The sequence below is a fragment of the Oncorhynchus gorbuscha genome, unplaced genomic scaffold (assembly GCF_021184085.1).
Source record: "Oncorhynchus gorbuscha isolate QuinsamMale2020 ecotype Even-year unplaced genomic scaffold, OgorEven_v1.0 Un_scaffold_2445, whole genome shotgun sequence".
NCBI classification, from domain to species: domain Eukaryota; kingdom Metazoa; phylum Chordata; class Actinopteri; order Salmoniformes; family Salmonidae; genus Oncorhynchus; species Oncorhynchus gorbuscha.
This window is the reverse complement of record NW_025746954.1, coordinates 43,827-62,883: the sequence shown is the minus strand read 5'-3', so window position 1 is coordinate 62,883 and position 19,057 is coordinate 43,827. Positions and strand designations below refer to the sequence as shown.

The window sequence follows — 19,057 nt, the reverse complement described above, 5'->3', positions numbered from 1 at the left end:
AATCCGCTCAAAACGTAAATAGCAAGGGATACATGGCCGAAAATGCCGTAACAATCAATACATTACAGGATTAAAACATACAACAATATGATCCAGTCCCAAAAAAGCATTTACACTACTCTAACAGTCTCCCATGAACATTTAAATTCATTCAGTGGCACTAACATCTAGATGAAGTATGGATTGTAGACTACACCATACCTCCGGTGCACAAGGTGAGAAGGCAGTCTTGCTTAATAGTGCAAATGTCCTGAGGACTTTAAGTAGCTAGCCTAGTGGTTAGAGCTGTGGGTCAGTAACAGAAAGGTTGCAAGATTGAATCCCCAAGCTGACAAGGTAAACATCTGTCGTTCTGGCCCTGAACAAGGCAATTAACTCACTGTTCCTAGGCCATCATTGTAAATAAGAATTTGTTCTTAACTGACTTGCCTAGTTAAATGTTTGTTTTTTAAAGTAGCAACTGCCCATCAGACCAGGTATGGTAACTGCTGGTGGTGAAGGAGACCAGACTACAGTCATAGATGAAGAGGGAGTTTACACAAAAGGGTTTAGTAGATGAACACTTACAATCCTCCCAGTAGTTTCTGGTTTTGTTTTTTTGTTGTTTATTTGGACGAATCAGGATTGGGCAAATGCATGCATAAAGTGCTAATCAGCAGTTACATCATTTAAAAAAAAAACGTATAAATTAATGATATGCACACATTGATTCTTGAAGAATAGAATATCATTTAGAAATGCATCATGAGCTTAGTTCAACTGGCATACAACATCAAAACCCCAATTATAAGCTTGTTTTACTGCAATGTTTGTAAACAAATTTAATGTCAAACAAATAGCCTACTGCAGCCTCAAAACATGGTTTAAACTATCATGTTGATATAATGGCTGTTCAGTCCTTGCATCCATAGCTCTGTCTATGATTGAGAGAGGTTACATTCCTCAAGCCCCATCCGTCTGCGTTTTACTGACAACCGCTTTATTATTGTTTTGACTGCTGCTTTAACTGGTGTTGTCACGACTTGATATATACAGAGAAAAGAGTCTGCCCGAGAATTGAACCCTGTGGTACCCCCATAGAGACTGCCAGAGGTCTGGAAAATATGCCCTCCGATTTGACACACTGAACTCTGTCTGCAAAGTAGTTGGTGAATCAGGCGAGGCAGTCATTAGAAAAACCAAGGCTATGGAGTCTGCCGATAAGAATACGATGATTGACGGAGTTGAAAGCCTTGGCCAGGTCGATGAAGACAGCTGCACAGTACTGTCTTTTATCGATGGCGGTTATGATATCGTTTAGTACCTTGAGCATGGCTGAGGTGCACACGTTCCAGCAGGTATATCTCACTGATCATCCCCAAAGCCAACACCTCATTTGGCCGCCTTTCCTTCCAGTTATCTGCTGCCAGTGACTGGAACGAATTGCAAAAATGGCTGAAGTTGGAGACTTTTATTTCCCTCACCAACTTTAAACATCAACTATCTGAGCAGCTAACCAGTCACTGCAGCTGTACATAGTCCATCTGTAAATAGCCCACCCAATCTACCTCATCCCCATACTGTTTTTATTTTATTTACTTTTCTGCTCTTTTGCACACCAGTATCTCTACTTGCACATCATCATCTGCTCATTTATCACTCCAGTGTTAATCTGCTAAATTGTAATTATTCGCTCCTATGGCCTATTTATTGCCTACCTCCTCATGCCGTTTGCACACACTATATAGACTTTCTTTTTCTACTGTGTCATTGACTTGTTTGTGTTATTGGCTTGTTTATTGTTTACTCCATGTGTAACTCTGTGTCACACTGCTTTGCTTTATCTTGGCCAGCTCGCAGTTGCAAATGAGAACTTGTTCTCAACTCGCCTACCTGGTAAAATATATATATTTTTAAAGTGCACACTTAGCTGACATTTGACGTTTGTTGAGCTTTCCTCATTCACAGGCATACTGAAACATGTATTTTGTTTTTACAGTATCCCTCTTCATAATGTCACGCCCCGAAACATGTTTTATATTATACTGAACAAAAATATAAATCGATACCATAAGTCACCTCCAACGTCGTTTTAGAGAATTTGGCATTATGTCCAACCAGCCTCACAACCGCAGACCACGTAACCACGCCAACCCAGGAACTCCACATCTGGCTTCTTCACCTAAGGGATCATCTGAGGCCAGCCACCCGACAAGAGGAATATTTCTGTCTAATAAAGCCCTTTTGTGGGAGAAAAAAATCAGTCTCAGTGGCTTTGCCCCTGCCCAGTCATAAAATCCATAGATCAGGGCCTAATTTATTTTAATTTACTTATATGTACTGTTACTCAGCAAAATTGCTGCATGTCGCGTTTATATTTTTGTTTAGTATATATTTGCCTCTGTTATACGGTTCTCAGTGGCTACAATGTGGCATTATACGGAAGTTGTAACCAGCAACGCTTGACTGCCATGCCCAGTTGCCAATTGTATCCAGTTTTTGAGTAGATCCGCCAATCAGCTTAAAGGGGCGGGAAGTGTCATTCTCCATCAGTTGTTTGTTAAACCGATACATTTTACACTTGCGTGTACACATTGAAAGGAGAGTAGACAGCAACCATGTCGTGTCCAGGGAATAAAGACACTAAAGGTAAGAAAAAGTCCTATTTGGAAGTTATAAAATACTATATGTATGTATTGGTATTAGTAGTCTTGCAGTTTAATGTAATGTTGTGGTCACGGAAATCATATAAGACAAATATGAAAGAAGAACTCTCAGAAGACATTCCGGACCCTCCCTGGGAAAGGAAACAAAAGATTAATACATCACTTGCTGAATGATGTCATGGATTTCACAATTCCCCCTACATGTACTTCGCTTATCTCGAATATGTTTATAAGGTGTATGTACCGTAATATGTGTCTGTTTGTACGGCTGTTACAGTAGCCAAGATTGTTGTTCACTGTCAGATGAATCGCGTCACTACGCAATTGCCTGGGGACTAAGTTACTGACAGATAAGCACAGACCAGATTTTATATCAGGTGTTATGTCAATGTTATCAGTGTACAGACTTCTTTCACAGGTCTGTGAAATCTTACTGTATTGTCTCATGTGGGATTTTTGTCTCTTCCAAGTCACAGGAAGCTTGGAAAAAGACAACAAAACATCCCAGACGACAGGTGAGTATGTACGCGATATCAGGTTAGGTAGGTCTAGGTGCCCAATGCTTGTAGAGACATATGCAGATGTACATTTAAAACCAAAACAGAGACTGTTTGAGGTACTATTTTAACGAAACTACCTTATCTCACGAAATGTCATTTTACGAGACTCAAAGTACACGCTAATTATGTAATGGTTAACACAAACCTGTAGTTATTTCTCCGTTTGGCGTTTGCACTGAGCAATCACCTGAATCAAAAGCAGTATACTCTCCTCTCCTCGTGCTCTCAATAATAACCCGTAACACAAGGAACATGAGGAAATGGAACAGCAGACTCTCCCTTCATGCTTCACCCACACCTGCAACAGCAGACTCCCCCTTCATGCTTCACCCCACACCTGCAACAGCAGACTCCCCTTCATGCTTCACCCCACACCTGCAACAGCAGACTCCCCTTCATGCTTCACCCCACACCTGCAACAGCAGACTCCCCTTCATGCTTCACCCCACACCTGCAACAGCAGACTCCCCTTCATGCTTCACCCCACACCTGCAACAGCAGACTCCCCCTTCATGCTTCACCCCACACCTGCAACAGCAGCACAAGTAAAGAGCATGTAAGATAGGGAGAGCTTTGTCACTTCTTCCACTGGTCTTAACACCTGTAACCAACCTATTGAAAACCACCAGGACTGGGTGCTTCTGGAACAATGGCTGCTTGGCCCTGGAGTTGTCGCCGAGGCTACTAATTCACATACCTGTTTTCAGAGTTTAACAACAGACCCCCAAATAAATCTGATCCCAAAAGCTTTGGAGACTATTTGCATCGAAACTGCCGAATGTTGAGATATCAGAAAGCTGTAAAACCACGAGGCCTTTAAGAAGTCATAAAATAAATATTCATGCAAGATTGTCATACCTGTTCAGATTGTATGTTCCTTTCTCTTTATCAGGTCCTAGTGAGAACCTTACAGAAACAGATGGGTATTTATGCAGGTAACTAATTAGTAATGATATTACTCATTACATTGTTATAAATGACTTGAATGTAATGAACACCTGGTTGAAATATGTTCAAGTGTGTTGACAGTTGAAGTGAACAGATAGTTCCTCATTTCTTGTGGTAACCGATAAGAAAGCTACACTTTCTCAAATGTCTCTCGTTCAGCTACACCCACTATGGCATAACAAGGTATTGGTATTGACAGGGGAGCATGTGTTTTTCCTTCAGCAGTTCTTTCTCTATGGACCCGGCGGAGGAGTATAAGATGAACCACAAGCGGCGAGGCCTGGCTCTCATCTTCAACCAGGAGCACTTCTACTGGCATCTGAGGATGCCCCCGCAACGGGACCAATGCTGACCGCTCCAATCTGGTCAGAAGGTATACATGGCATCAGATATGACCGTGCTTCAGAACTCCCTATAGACCGGTTCAGTCAACTGTAGTGCTGATGGAGTTGTTTAAAATGTTCACACTTGATTTTTCTGATTCAGATTTGAGGACTTGAACTTTGAAGTGCAGGCCTTTGATAATCTGAAGGTGGAGGAAGTTCTGGATCAAATCAGTCAGGGTAAGCAGCACTTCTAGTCCTTCGATACCACCTCAAATAATCTGCTTAACACAGATACTGTATCAGTCCCAGTCGGTATTATACTTCAGAATAAGAACTGATAGGTCTGATACTTCATAGCGGCTGAGGCCAACCATGCTGATGCAGACTGCTTCGCGTGCGTCTTTCTGAGCCACGGAGAGAATGACCACGTCTATGCTTACGACGACAAGATCGCTATCCAGGACATCACTGCCCTGTTCAAAGGAGACAAGTGTAAGAGCCTGGTGGGCAAGCCCAAGATCTTCATACTACAGGTAAGAGGTCAGATGATGAGATGCCTTTTGAATAGATCCATTTTAGATGGAAACCTTTGACATTCAGTACTGTTGACTCATAGACCCATATCTGATGTTTGGGGGCCGGTGAAGGCATATCTTCCTCAGACACAATACTATTATTTGTAAACATTTATCCACATAACCACAAATATTTACTGCTAAATATATATGTTTTTATATATAACCATCATAATATTGACATTTTGACTTTTTGGTTTCTGATTTGATTGACACCGACAGGCGTGTCGTGGGGACAAGCATGACGATCCAGTGACCCCCATGGACGTGGTGGACAGCGAAGTGAAGACCAACGAGGTGGTGGTGGACGCTGGGGTGGTCTACACCCTCCCTGCTGGCGCTGACTTCATCATGTGTTACTCTGTGGCTGAAGGTGAGGAACACATGGCACAGCTGATAGTCCATTACAGAAAACAATAAGAAATATTGTAAACCTTGTGGTCGTAAATGAGGATAGATGCATAGATCAGTGATACATGGAGAAGAGACATTCATTATTTTAATTCCTTATCAACAGACTCAGTTACTATTTTGTACCCAACTCCTTACTGTGACTTGTATAGTTATGCTGTTTAGACAATATCCTAAATAACTGTTTACCTGTGTTTGTGTAATGGTGTTTGATCACTTGATTATGCTTTGCTTCTCATTTGGATGAATGGAATACAAATCTAACTGCCATACTTGTTCCCGGTGTCCCTGTGCAGGCTACTATTCCCACCGCGAGACGATCAACGGCTCCTGGTACATCCAGGACCTGTGTGGGGCCATGCGGAAGTTTGGGGATTCCCTGGAGTTCACAGAGCTCCTGACCCTGGTCAACAGGAAGGTGTCCATGAGGAGCGTGGGGAATTGTAACGACAAGACCGCCATCGGGAAGAAACAGGTCCCCTGCTTCACTTCCATGCTCACCAGGAAGCTCTACTTCCGACCCAAGAAGCAGTAAGGTCTCCATCCACTGGGCAGCTATTACGTCATTCATGAATCCTGCTGTAGTTGTTTTGAATGTTTTTTTGGGAGAAAGGTTGTCCTTGACTATAATGTCTGGTGGTTCTTTTTGTAAAAAATTTGTCTACATTATTTCGATGTTTGTTTTGAGAACCATGAAACATACTTCATCAAGCTGTGCATATTCCCTTTATTCTAATCTTTCCTATGAAACCAAATGGAGATCATGTCATTGGCTGATGATTGTGTATGCAGTGTTATTTTAACACACATTCTGTGGTGGTAAAACTGACCTAAAACAAAGCATGGTACTATACTGGTGAAACCTGCTTGGCTGCTCGGCTTCAGGCTTTCCCTGTTGGTGTTGACAGAGGTCATGGAATGTACCCGCAGGGCAGGTAAAAGAGTGACATGAGAATGGTAACTGAGCATTAACATTTCAAATGACTTTATTCTCAGTCTGTTTGTGGATAGCTGTTTGTTAAGAGGGGATTCTCAGTCAGTAAAGGATTTTTCATCACCAGTCCCCTAAGGCCTTTCTCGAGAGAATACTGCTAATTCTTAGCATTGACTAGTGGTTCCCTGGGCTTGATTTGTTTACATCAACTATCTGTGTCAAATATACAAAGTCATGTGCACAATGTTTGAAGGAGGATGTGGCTCTGGGGTTAAATCCCTACCTTGCATCCAAAAGATGTGGCTTTGATCCTTATCTCTTGTGCAAGATTGCGCAACTGTCTTTGTCCGACATAGGAAGAAAAGTGACGATTTGGGGTAAAGAGTGAGTGGCTCTGGGGTTGAACGCCTTCCTTGCAACCAAGAGGATGTGGGTTCATACCATATCAATACCGTCCAGCACGGTGTTTCCTCCGACACATTGGTGCGGCTGGCTTCCGGGTTGGCGGCGCGCTGTGTGAAGAAGCAGTGCGGCTTGGTTGGGTTGTGTTTTGGAGGACGCATGGCTTTCGATCTTCGTCTCTCCCAAACCTGTATGGGAGTTGTAGCGATGAGACAAGAGAGTAATTAGTAACAATTGGATACCACGATATTAGGGAGAAAAGGGGGTAAAAAATACATAATAATATGTTGCCTTGTTCTGTCAAAAAGGGAATTAGTGTTATTTCTCTTTGTACTTGGATGTGCTTAGCCTTTACAACTCAAATGTAGTTTTACATGTTTTGAAAGCGACAGGCTAAACGTGAACAAACAACTCCAATGTGGAAAGTACCTCTGGGTGTCAAGTGTCTAGTACACACTGCAAGTTTGGTCACATGACCTACTGTACTACTCTGACTCAGGAAAACCAGTCCTATACCATTGTTCTTTGTTATTGAGGGTATTTGACAACGGTTTTCAACTTAAGATAAGATCACTTTATTGGTCAATTACACCCCCCCCACATCCCATCTGGGCTGGGATTGGAAACCCTCTGGTTGCTGGCTCGCATCTCCAACCACTTGGCTACCTGTCGCTCGAAATACTGAACAACTTTAACAGTACCAATCTTTTTAAACAACATTTTTGTACACCACATGACTACAGGCATATTCTTCAGCCAGAAAATATGTGCAAGTGTGCATTATATAACTCAGATAAGACAACTCAGGGTACCAATCAACCGACCGTCTCATGTTTAAAAATAAATAATTGTTAGTCACTTGGGAGATATTTACTAAAGCAATGACAATGCATGAGTGCTGGACACCAATTCATGTTTCTATTTCTGAATTGTTCAAGAAAATGAGGACCATTTTTGTCTCCATGGGTGAATATAAGGAACTACTGCTTAGTAAGAGTAATGTACTTTTCTTGTATTGTGGTCCACCAGGGAAATGTATCTCTGACCTTTTGGGAGATTGGGTTTGCACTAATAGCATTTGGAGAGGTGCGTGGGGCTTCTATTGAGTTAGAATCTCTCATTTATAAAATGACAGTTGTAAAACTGTTGAAATATGTTTGGGGTTTTGATGATTGAAACAAAGTCTGAATTGAGGTGCAATAAAATATTGAAATGTAATTTGTGTTCAGTCTCAGTTCCTCTTAATCTTTGTAAACGTTCAGAATGGATCATCTCATTATATACACATCACTATTCATAACTTTGCTCTTCTATAGAAATTACACTAGCTACTATATTGAATTACTGCAATGGCCTGGAATGCAGAGAAAATATGATTAGTATTCAGGAAGATGTTTTCTCATATTTATTACTATACTTCTATTACCACAAATTACTTCCAATATTGTAAACCAAAACTCTAAAATGATCTGCAGGGTTAGTAAGAAAAATGCATTGTTATCAAAATAAATGGGGGAAAATGGTGCTGCTCTTCATGGCTGGCTCTGGATCTGTTCTACAGGGAGCTGAAGTTGGGTTGGATTCCTTAGACGTCTCAAATCTTCTTCCACCTAAGGATGACACACACACACACACACACACACACACACACACACACACACACACACACACACACACACACACACACACACACACACGATCAGCAGAAGCCCCTTTATAGACTGAATACATCAGTGGAAAGTCCAATAAGCAGTGAGCAGAAATTCTGCAGTGCCTTGTATAAGTAAGTATAGCAACATACCGAAGCCAACTCCTCTCTCAGCTCATTGTACTTCTGCACGTTGGAAGCGCTCCTTCTTGGCACCCTTGTGGAAGTAATACAGGAACTGCCTGTCTTTGGCATCTGGATAGACATAATCCTACAGAGGACAACAACCATGATCCATCTGGACAGACATAATCCTACAGAGGACAACAACCATGATCCATCTGGACAGACATAATCCTACAGAGGACAACAACCATGATCCATCTGGACAGACATAATCCTACAGAGGACAACAACCATGATCCATCTGGACAGACATAATCCTACAGAGGACAACAACCATGATCCATCTGGACAGACATAATCCTACAGAGGACAACAACCATGATCCATCTGGACAGACATAATCCTACAGAGGACAACAACCATGATCCATCTGACAGACATAATCCTACAGAGGACAACAACCATGATCCATCTGGACAGACATAATCCTACAGAGGACAACAACCATGATCCATCTGGACAGACATAATCCTACAGAGGACAACAACCATGATCCATCTGGACAGACATAATCCTACAGAGGACAACAACCATGATCCATCTGGACAGACATAATCCTACAGAGGACAACAACCATGATCCATCTGGACAGACATAATCCTACAGAGGACAACAACCATGATCCATCTGGACAGACATAATCCTACAGAGGACAACAACCATGATCCATCTGGACAGACATAATCCTACAGAGGACAACAACCATGATCCATCTGGACAGACATAATCCTACAGAGGACAACAACCATGATCCATCTGGACAGACATAATCCTACAGAGGACAACAACCATGATCCATCTGGACAGACATAATCCTACAGAGGACAACAACCATGATCCATCTGGACAGACATAATCCTACAGAGGACAACAACCATGATCCATCTGGACAGACATAATCCTACAGAGGACAACAACCATGATCCATCTGGACAGACATAATCCTACAGAGGACAACAACCATGATCCATCTGGACAGACATAATCCTACAGAGGACAACAACCATGATCCATCTGGACAGACATAATCCTACAGAGGACAACAACCATGATCCATCTGGACAGACATAATCCTACAGAGGACAACAACCATGATCCATCTGGACAGACATAATCCTACAGAGGACAACAACCATGATCCATCTGGACAGACATAATCCTACAGAGGACAACAACCATGATCCATCTGGACAGACATAATCCTACAGAGGACAACAACCATGATCCATCTGGACAGACATAATCCTACAGAGGACAACAACCATGATCCATCTGGACAGACATAATCCTACAGAGGACAACAACCATGATCCATCTGGACAGACATAATCCTACAGAGGACAACAACCATGATCCATCTGGACAGACATAATCCTACAGAGGACAACAACCATGATCCATCTGGACAGACATAATCCTACAGAGGACAACAACCATGATCCATCTGGACAGACATAATCCTACAGAGGACAACAACCATGATCCATCTGGACAGACATAATCCTACAGAGGACAACAACCATGATCCATCTGGACAGACATAATCCTACAGAGGACAACAACCATGATCCATCTGGACAGACATAATCCTACAGAGGACAACAACCATGATCCATCTGGACAGACATAATCCTACAGAGGACAACAACCATGATCCATCTGGACAGACATAATCCTACAGAGGACAACAACCATGATCCATCTGGACAGACATAATCCTACAGAGGACAACAACCATGATCCATCTGGACAGACATAATCCTACAGAGGACAACAACCATGATCCATCTGGACAGACATAATCCTACAGAGGACAACAACCATGATCCATCTGGACAGACATAATCCTACAGAGGACAACAACCATGATCCATCTGGACAGACATAATCCTACAGAGGACAACAACCATGATCCATCTGGACAGACATAATCCTACAGAGGACAACAACCATGATCCATCTGGACAGACATAATCCTACAGAGGACAACAACCATGATCCATCTGGACAGACATAATCCTACAGAGGACAACAACCATGATCCATCTGGACAGACTAACTTGTGTATCACTTCTCACTCATAGTTATCTGGGTTTAAATTCTAACTTGAGATAACCGTGATCCTCTGTGTAAATTATGCACGGATGTCATTAGGAGATATGATCAGAATTCAGGTGATGCACCTCGAAGCGTAACAGAGGAATGTTGGTTTGTGTCAGCCTCCTTGTTGTGGCATGGATGTACACAGTTCGTACTGTACTTTTATAAGATACTTACAAAAGTCTTATAAAATCATTTAGACGCAGGACACAGGTGCTGTGGGACCAACTGGAAGGTTTACCGGTCAGAGCATGTCGTGCTCCTTCTATACAGCGCATGCTATACACATTGCAGCCACAGGAGGGCAGACATACGTGGAGATTTCTCTGTTCCACTTCTAAGTGCTTATCAACTGTGTTTTGATTACATCTACCATTGATGTCAATGCAGCGGTTTGTAGAAGTTTGACTGCACACAGTTATCTAAAGTTAGAATTCAACCCTGATAATTACTGCCTTCATACTGTACAGCGTATGGCAATGAAGGTCACATATGAGAACTTGACTACTCCAAGTTGTTGTAAGGAGACCAGGTGTGACTGAAATGAAAATGAAAGCTTTTGTTCAAGTGCCCTGTAGTGACAGTACTTTTGTGCACACAAGGGGGAGACACTGTCTTGACTACTTGTATCGAGACCATGCTGGACATGGGTCTTCCTGTCCTTCCAGTCCTGTACTGTACCTGCTTGGTGAGGACATAGTAGGAGAAGACTCCGATGCTGGTGCAGTAGGTGAGGAAGTAGGTGACGGGACTCCATGACGTCCCAAGAGTACACCCACCAGGTGAGCCAGGCCAAGGCCCCGCCCTGCACAGACAGCAGGGCCACACCTGTCCACAGAGTCCTGGAGGAGTGGAACTCTGCACTGCGCGCCAGCTGTGCCTTCACCTATACAGGAACGCACGGGAGACAGAGGTTACTAGTGATAGCTAAAACAAACTCTCACACTCATGCAATCTGATCTTTGAAGGTTTACCGTGACAGCTTTATGGTTGTCGACCAAAGGGATAGGTAGTAGGAGTCACACAGAGACGAGAGAGATGAGATAAGAGACGCAAGAGAGAGAAATAAAGAGAGGAGATACTGAAAGACAGAAGGAAAGAGAAAGAGAAACGGAGTCAGAGTACACCCTCCGGTACGTACACCCTCCGGTACGTACACCCCTCCGGTACGTACACCCCTCCGGTACGTACACCCCTCCGGTACCTGTTCCAGAGGTGAGAGGTCCTGTTTGAGTCCATCCAGTCTCTCCAGCAGCTGCCTCTCCTTCAGGAGGTGGTGGTGGGGCAGGTGGAGGGCCGTGTGGAGCAGCTGCACCATGTGCTTCATGTCCTCCACGTCCACCACATGCTCACTGGACGCCTCTGAACACACAACATGGGTGGAATTCATTACAACACAGTCACTCTGGGAACTCATGGCAAAATTATTATTATTACACTGGGAACATGCATCACTATTCCACCAATTCCACCCCAGACTGGAGGTGGATAATGACGATGAGGAGGAGGAGGAGGAGGATCCTGCTGATGCTCAAGTGACTAATGATGTTTCTTTTCAGAATTACTGATAAAGATCAATTGATATCTCATCATCATCCTGTGTGATCTGTGGTCCTCTGTAGCTGTGTGATCTGTGGTCCTCTGTAGCTGTGTGATCTGTGGTCCTCTGTAGCTGTGTGATCTGTGGTCCTCTGTAGCTGTGTGATCTGTGGTCCTCTGTAGCTGTGTGATCTGTGGTCCTCTGTAGCTGTGTGATCTGTGGTCCTCTGTAGCTGTGTGATCTGTGGTCCTCTGTAGCTGTGTGATCTGTGGTCCTCTGTAGCTGTGTGATCTGTGGTCCTCTGTAGCTGTGTGATCTGTGGTCCTCTGTAGATGTGTGATCTGTGGTCCTCTGTAGATGTGTGATCTGTGGTCCTCTGTAGATGTGTGATCTGTGGTCCTCTGTAGATGTGTGATCTGTGGTCCTCTGTAGATGTGTGATCTGTGGTCCTCTGTAGATGTGTGATCTGTGGTCCTCTGTAGATGTGTGATCTGTGGTCCTCTGTAGATGTGTGATCTGTGGTCCTCTGTAGCTGTGTGATCTGTGGTCCTCTGTAGCTGTGTGATCTGTGGTCCTCTGTAGCTGTGTGATCTGTGGTCCTCTGTAGCTGTGTGATCTGTGGTCCTCTGTAGCTGTGTGATCTGTGGTCCTCTGTAGCTGTGTGATCTGTGGTCCTCTGTAGCTGTGTGATCTGTGGTCCTCTGTAGCTGTGTGATCTGTGGTCCTCTGTAGCTGTGTGATCTGTGGTCCTCTGTAGCTGTGTGATCTGTGGTCCTCTGTAGATGTGTGATCTGTGGTCCTCTGTAGATGTGTGATCTGTGGTCCTCTGTAGATGTGTGATCTGTGGTCCTCTGTAGATGTGTGATCTGTGGTCCTCTGTAGATGTGTGATCTGTGGTCCTCTGTAGATGTGTGATCTGTGGTCCTCTGTAGATGTGTGATCTGTGGTCCTCTGTAGATGTGTGATCTGTGGTCCTCTGTAGATGTGTGATCTGTGGTCCTCTGTAGATGTGTGATCTGTGGTCCTCTGTAGATGTGTGATCTGTGGTCCTCTGTAGATGTGTGATCTGTGGTCCTCTGTAGATGTGTGATCTGTGGTCCTCTGTAGATGTGTGATCCTCTGTAGATGTGTGATCTGTGGTCCTCTGTAGATGTGTGATCTGTGGTCCTCTGTAGATGTGTGATCTGTGGTCCTCTGTAGATGTGTGATCTGTGGTCCTCTGTAGATGTGTGATCTGTGGTCCTCTGTAGATGTGTGATCTGTGGTCCTCTGTAGATGTGTGATCTGTGGTCCTCTGTAGATGTGTGATCTGTGGTCCTCTGTAGATGTGTGATCTGTGGTCCTCTGTAGATGTGTGATCTGTGGTCCTCTGTAGATGTGTGATCTGTGGTCCTCTGTAGATGTGTGATCTGTGGTCCTCTGTAGCTCAGTTGGTAGAGCATGTTGCTTGCCACACCAGGATAGTGGGTTCGATTCCCGGGACCAGCCATATTTAAAATATAAACACGCACAACTAAGTCGTTTCAGAATAAAGCAGCTGCTAAATGGCATTTATTATTATGTCATCATCATCTCTTAAACTGTTTCAACTATTTATGTTTTGGAGAGTTGCTTCACCTCTTTCAGGGGAGTGGATGTTGTATACAGCATCATTGATGAGGAGCTGGAAGTCTTTGTCCAGGAGACCGTCTATAGAGGTGCTGTTAGCTACCCGTGCACCATCTGTAGGAGACAGGAGGATAACAGATGGATATAGTGTCTACAGGGGTGGTGTCTATAGAGGTGCTGTTAGCTACCCGTGCACCATCTGTAGGAGACAGGAGGATAACAGATGGATATAGTGTCTACAGGGGTGGTGTCTATAGAGGTGCTGTTAGCTACCCGTGCACCATCTGTAGGAGACAGGAGGATAACAGATGGATATAGTGTCTACAGGGGTGGTGTCTATAGAGGTGCTGTTAGCTACCCGGTACCATCTGTAGGAGACAGGAGGATAACAGATGGATATAGTGTCTACAGGGGTGGTGTCTATAGAGGTGCTGTTAGCTACCCGTGCACCATCTGTAGGAGACAGGAGGATAACAGATGGATATAGTGTCTACAGGGGTGGTGTCTATAGAGGTGCTGTTAGCTACCCGTGCACCATCTGTAGGAGACAGGAGGATAACAGATGGATATAGTGTCTACAGGGGTGGTGTCTATAGAGGTGCTGTTAGCTACCCGTGCACCATCTGTAGGAGACAGGAGGATAACAGATGGATATAGTGTCTACAGGGGTGGTGTCTATAGAGGTGCTGTTAGCTACCCGTGCACCATCTGTAGGAGACAGGAGGATAACAGATGGCTATAGTGTCTGGGTGGTGTCTACAGGGGTGGTGTTAGCTACCCGTGCACCATCTGTAGGAGACAGGAGGATAACAGATGGATATAGTGTCTGGGTGGTGTCTACAGAGGTGGTGTCTACAGGGGTGGTGTTAGCTACCCGTGCACCATCTGTAGGAGACAGGAGGATAACAGATGGATATAGTGTCTGGGTGGTGTCTACAGAGGTGGTGTCTACAGGGGTGGTGTTAGCTACCCATGCACCATCTGTAGGAGACAGGAGGATAACAGATGGATATAGTGTCTACAGGGGTGGTGTCTATAGAGGTGCTGTTAGCTACCCGTGCACCATCTGTAGGAGACAGGAGGATAACAGATGGATATAGTGTCTGGGTGGTGTCTACAGAGGTGGTGTCTACAGGGGTGGTGTTAGCTACCCGTGCACCATCTGTAGGAGACAGGAGGATAACAGATGGATATAGTGTCTACAGGGGTGGTATCTACAGGGGTGGTGTTAGCTACCCGTGCACCATCTGTAGGAGACAGGAGGATAACAGATGGATATAGTGTCTGGGTGGTGTCTACAGGGGTGGTGTTAGCTACCCGTGCACCATCTGTAGGAGACAGGAGGATAACAGATGGATATAGTGTCTGGGTGGTGTCTACAGGGGTGGTGTCTACAGGGGTGGTGTTAGCTACCCGTGCACCATCTGTAGGAGACAGGAGGATAACAGATGGATATAGTGTCTGGGTGGTGTCTACAGGGGTGGTGTCTACAGGGGTGGTGTTAGCTACCCGTGCACCATCTGTAGTAGACAGGAGGATAACAGATGGATATAGTGTCTACAGGGTGGTGTCTACAGGGGTGGTGTTAGCTACCCGTGCACCATCTGTAGGAGACAGGAGGATAACAGATGGCTATAGTGTCTGGGTGGTGTCTACAGGGGTGGTGTCTACAGAGGTGGTGTTAGCTACCCGTGCACCATCTGTAGGAGACAGGAGGATAACAGATGGATATAGTGTCTGGGTGGTGTCTACAGGGGTGGTGTCTACAGGGGTGGTGTTAGCTACCCGTGCACCATCTGTAGGAGACAGGAGGATAACAGATGGATATAGTGTCTGGGTGGTGTCTACAGGGGTGGTGTCTACAGGGGTGGTGTTAGCTACCCGTGCACCATCTGTAGGAGACAGGAGGATAACAGATGGATATAGTGTCTGGGTGGTGTCTACAGGGGTGGTGTCTACAGGGGTGGTGTTAGCTACCCGTGCACCATCTGTAGGAGACAGGAGGATAACAGATGGATATAGTGTCTGGGTGGTGTCTACAGGGTGGTGTCTACAGGGGTGGTGTTAGCTACCCGTGCACCATCTGTAGGAGACAGGAGGATAACAGATGGATATAGTGTCTGTGTACACGACAGACAGTAGCCCATATTCATAAAGTATCTCAGAGTAGGTGTGCTGATCTAGGATCAGTTCTGCCCTGTCCATTAAATCATATTCATTATTATCCAAAAGGCTGAACTGCTCCTAGATAGGCACTCATTCAAAAAGCATTTGAGTATACGGGCAAATGTTTGCATTTGAGTGTGTGTACAACATATACAGTGCCTTGTGAAAGTATGCGGCCGCCTTGAACTTTGCGACCTTTTGCCACATTTCAGGCTTCAAACACAAAGATATAAAACTGTATTTTTTTGTGAAGAATCAACAAGAAGTGGGACACAATCATGAAGTGGAACGACATTTATTGGATATTTCAAACTTTTTAAACAAATCAAAAACCGAAAAATTGGGCGTGAAAAATTATTCAGCCCCCTTAAGTTAATACTTTGTAGCGCCACCTTTTGCTGCGATTACAGCTGTAAGTCGCTTGGGGTATGTCTATCAGTTTTGCACATCGAGAGACTGAAAGTTTTTCCCATTCCTCCTTGCAAAACAGCTCGAGCTCAGTGAGGTTGGATGGAGAGCATTTGTGAACAGCAGTTTTCAGTTCTTTCCACAGATTCTTGATTGGATTCAGATCTTTGACTTGGCCATTCTAACACCTGGATATGTTTATTTTTGAACCATTCCATTGTAGATTTTGCTTTATGTTTTGGATCATTGTCTTGTTGGAAGACAAATCTCCGTCCCAGTCTCAGGTCTTTTGCAGACTCCATCAGGTTTTCGTCAATCACCACCTTCCGGAGACACCTGAAACCCCACCTCTTTAAGGAATACCTAGGATAGGTTAAGTAATCCCTCTCACCCCACCCCCCCTAAGTTTTAGATGCACTATTGTTAAGTGACTGTCCCACTGGATGTCATAAGGTGAATGCACCAATTTGTAAGTCGCTCTGGATAAGAGCGTCTGCTAAATGACTTAAATGTAATGTAAATGTAAATGTCCAGAATGGTCCTGTATTTGGCTCCATCCATCTGCCCATCAATTTTAACCATCTTCCCTGTCCCTGCTGAAGAAAAGCAGGCCCAAACCATGATGAGGCCACCACCATGTTTGACAGTGGGGATGGTGTGTTCAGAGTGATGAGCTGTGTTGCTTTTACGCCAAACATAACATTTTGCATTGTTGCCAAAAGGTTCAATTTTGGTTTCATCTGACCAGAGCACCTTCTTCCACATGTTTGGTGTGTCTCCCAGGTGGCTTGTGGCAAACTTTAAACGACACTTTTTATGGATATCTTTAAGAAATGGCCTTCTTCTTGCCACTTCCATAAAGGCCAGATTTGTGCAATATACGACTGATTGTTGTCCTATGGACAGAGTCTCCCACCTCAGCTGTAGATCTCTGCAGTTCATCCAGAGTGATCATGGGCCTCTTGGCTGCATCTCTGATCAGTCTTCTCCTTGTATGAGCTGAAAGTTTAGAGGGACGGCCAGGTCTTGGTAGATTTGCAGTGGTCTGATACTCCCTCCATTTCAATATTATGGCTTTTTTGTATCCAAATCCGGCTTTAGACTTCTTTACAACAGTATCTCGGACCTGCCTGGTGTGTTCCTTGTTCTTCATGATGCTCTCTGCGCTTTTAACGGACCTCTGAGGACTATCACAGTGCAGGTGCATTTATACGGAGACTTGATTACACACAGGTGGATTGTATTTATCATCATTAGTCATTTAGGTCAACATTGGATCATTCAGAGATCCTCACTGAACTTCTGGAGAGAGTTTGCTGCACTGAAAGTAAAGGGGCTGAAAGATTTTGCATGCCCAATTTTTCAGTTTTTGATTTGTTAAAAAGTTTGAAATATCCAATAAATGTCGTTCCACTTCATGATTGTGTCCCACTTCTTGTTGATTCTTCACAAAAAAATACAGTTTTATATCTTTATGTTTGAAGCCTTAAATGTGGCAAAAGGTCGCAAAGTTCAAGGGGGCCGAATACTTTCGCAAGGCACTGTATTTATGTGTGTGTACAACATATTTGTGTATGTGTACAACATATATTTGTGTGTCCTACCTTTGGTGAGCACAGAGGCAGAGGTGACTCCTGGGTCTTCTCTCTGCAGGTCGTGGATGAGGTCTCCTACAGTCATTAACATGGGCCTGAGGAAGAACAGACAGCTCTCCTGCCTGGAGGGTAGCGGCACAGCCAGCATCGGTCGTCCATGTTTATACTGCAACACCACATCTAGACCGCAGATAGAGAACAACACCAGGTAAAATGGGCAGTTTAATGGCCTTGTGTTTAAAATACAGTGCAGCTCATTCTCACCGTTTTAAATAACTGAGCTCATTGCATACAACAATATATGGATTGTCTCTGCGTTTATTAATAGTGATACGAACAGTCTACCAAAGATTACAATTCTAAAGCCTTTCGTCATCGGCTGGCACTTTAGAATAAAGAACTGCACTGTGTGTAAAGTCAAGGCAGCCAGGGTAATACATTAATTGTAGAAAGGTTCAGTGTAATGCCAGTATCATACCACTAGAGGGTGCTACAGTACTGCAGAAGACCACTTGGGAGGACACCTCCACTGTGGCTGTCTGGGATGGATCTGAAATGAGAGAGAACACATTACAGAAGGGATTTATTTTACCTTTATTTTAAACAGAGAGTCCCATTCAGACCAAGGTCTCTTTCAGAAGGAACCATTCCTACACAATTTACAAAATAACATTAAATCAGCAAATAGGTCTCCAATCAACATTATGAACAGCCCGAGAGGCACCAGAACACACTGTTACAAGGAACGCTGTAGAGTTTTCCATACATGGGCGGCAAAGCAACTAAAACCAGAATGTGTTAGTGGCCTATCAGCTGAATATCATCAGTATCAACAGAAGCCTCCCTTGGCAAACGATCATGCTGCCAAAGACAGCAAGACAAACATTTGAAGTTCTACATGAATAAAATGAGAGTCGGATAACGACCTGCTTCTATTCTACGTGAATAAAATGAGAGTCGGAAAACGACCTGCTTCTATTCTACGTGAATAAAATGAGAGTCGGA

At 44.1% G+C, this 19,057-nt stretch overlaps 1 protein-coding gene and 1 pseudogene across 2 annotated transcripts in view; one reads left to right on the top strand and one right to left on the bottom strand.

Annotated features, from left to right (window-relative positions):
- Positions 1-2,519: 2,519 nt before the first annotated feature.
- Positions 2,520-8,019, top strand: LOC124025776 (annotated as a pseudogene). The gene is made up of 8 exons (XR_006837221.1): positions 2,520-2,628; positions 3,116-3,160; positions 4,098-4,140; positions 4,376-4,526; positions 4,640-4,716; positions 4,837-5,012; positions 5,277-5,427; positions 5,762-8,019. The product of XR_006837221.1 is annotated as a caspase-6-like (transcript).
- Positions 8,020-8,191: 172 nt separating this feature from the next.
- The window catches only part of LOC124025777 (calcium uniporter regulatory subunit MCUb, mitochondrial-like), a 32,415-nt gene continuing 21,549 nt past the window's right edge, over positions 8,192-19,057 (bottom strand). The window contains 9 exon segments of the mRNA XM_046339111.1: positions 8,192-8,411; positions 8,603-8,644; positions 8,646-8,720; positions 11,417-11,485; positions 11,487-11,621; positions 11,940-12,097; positions 13,893-13,997; positions 18,062-18,232; positions 18,531-18,602. Of these exon segments, the coding sequence (XP_046195067.1) occupies positions 8,334-8,411; positions 8,603-8,644; positions 8,646-8,720; positions 11,417-11,485; positions 11,487-11,621; positions 11,940-12,097; positions 13,893-13,997; positions 18,062-18,200 (801 nt within the window). The 5' untranslated portion in view covers positions 18,201-18,232; positions 18,531-18,602 and the 3' untranslated portion in view covers positions 8,192-8,333.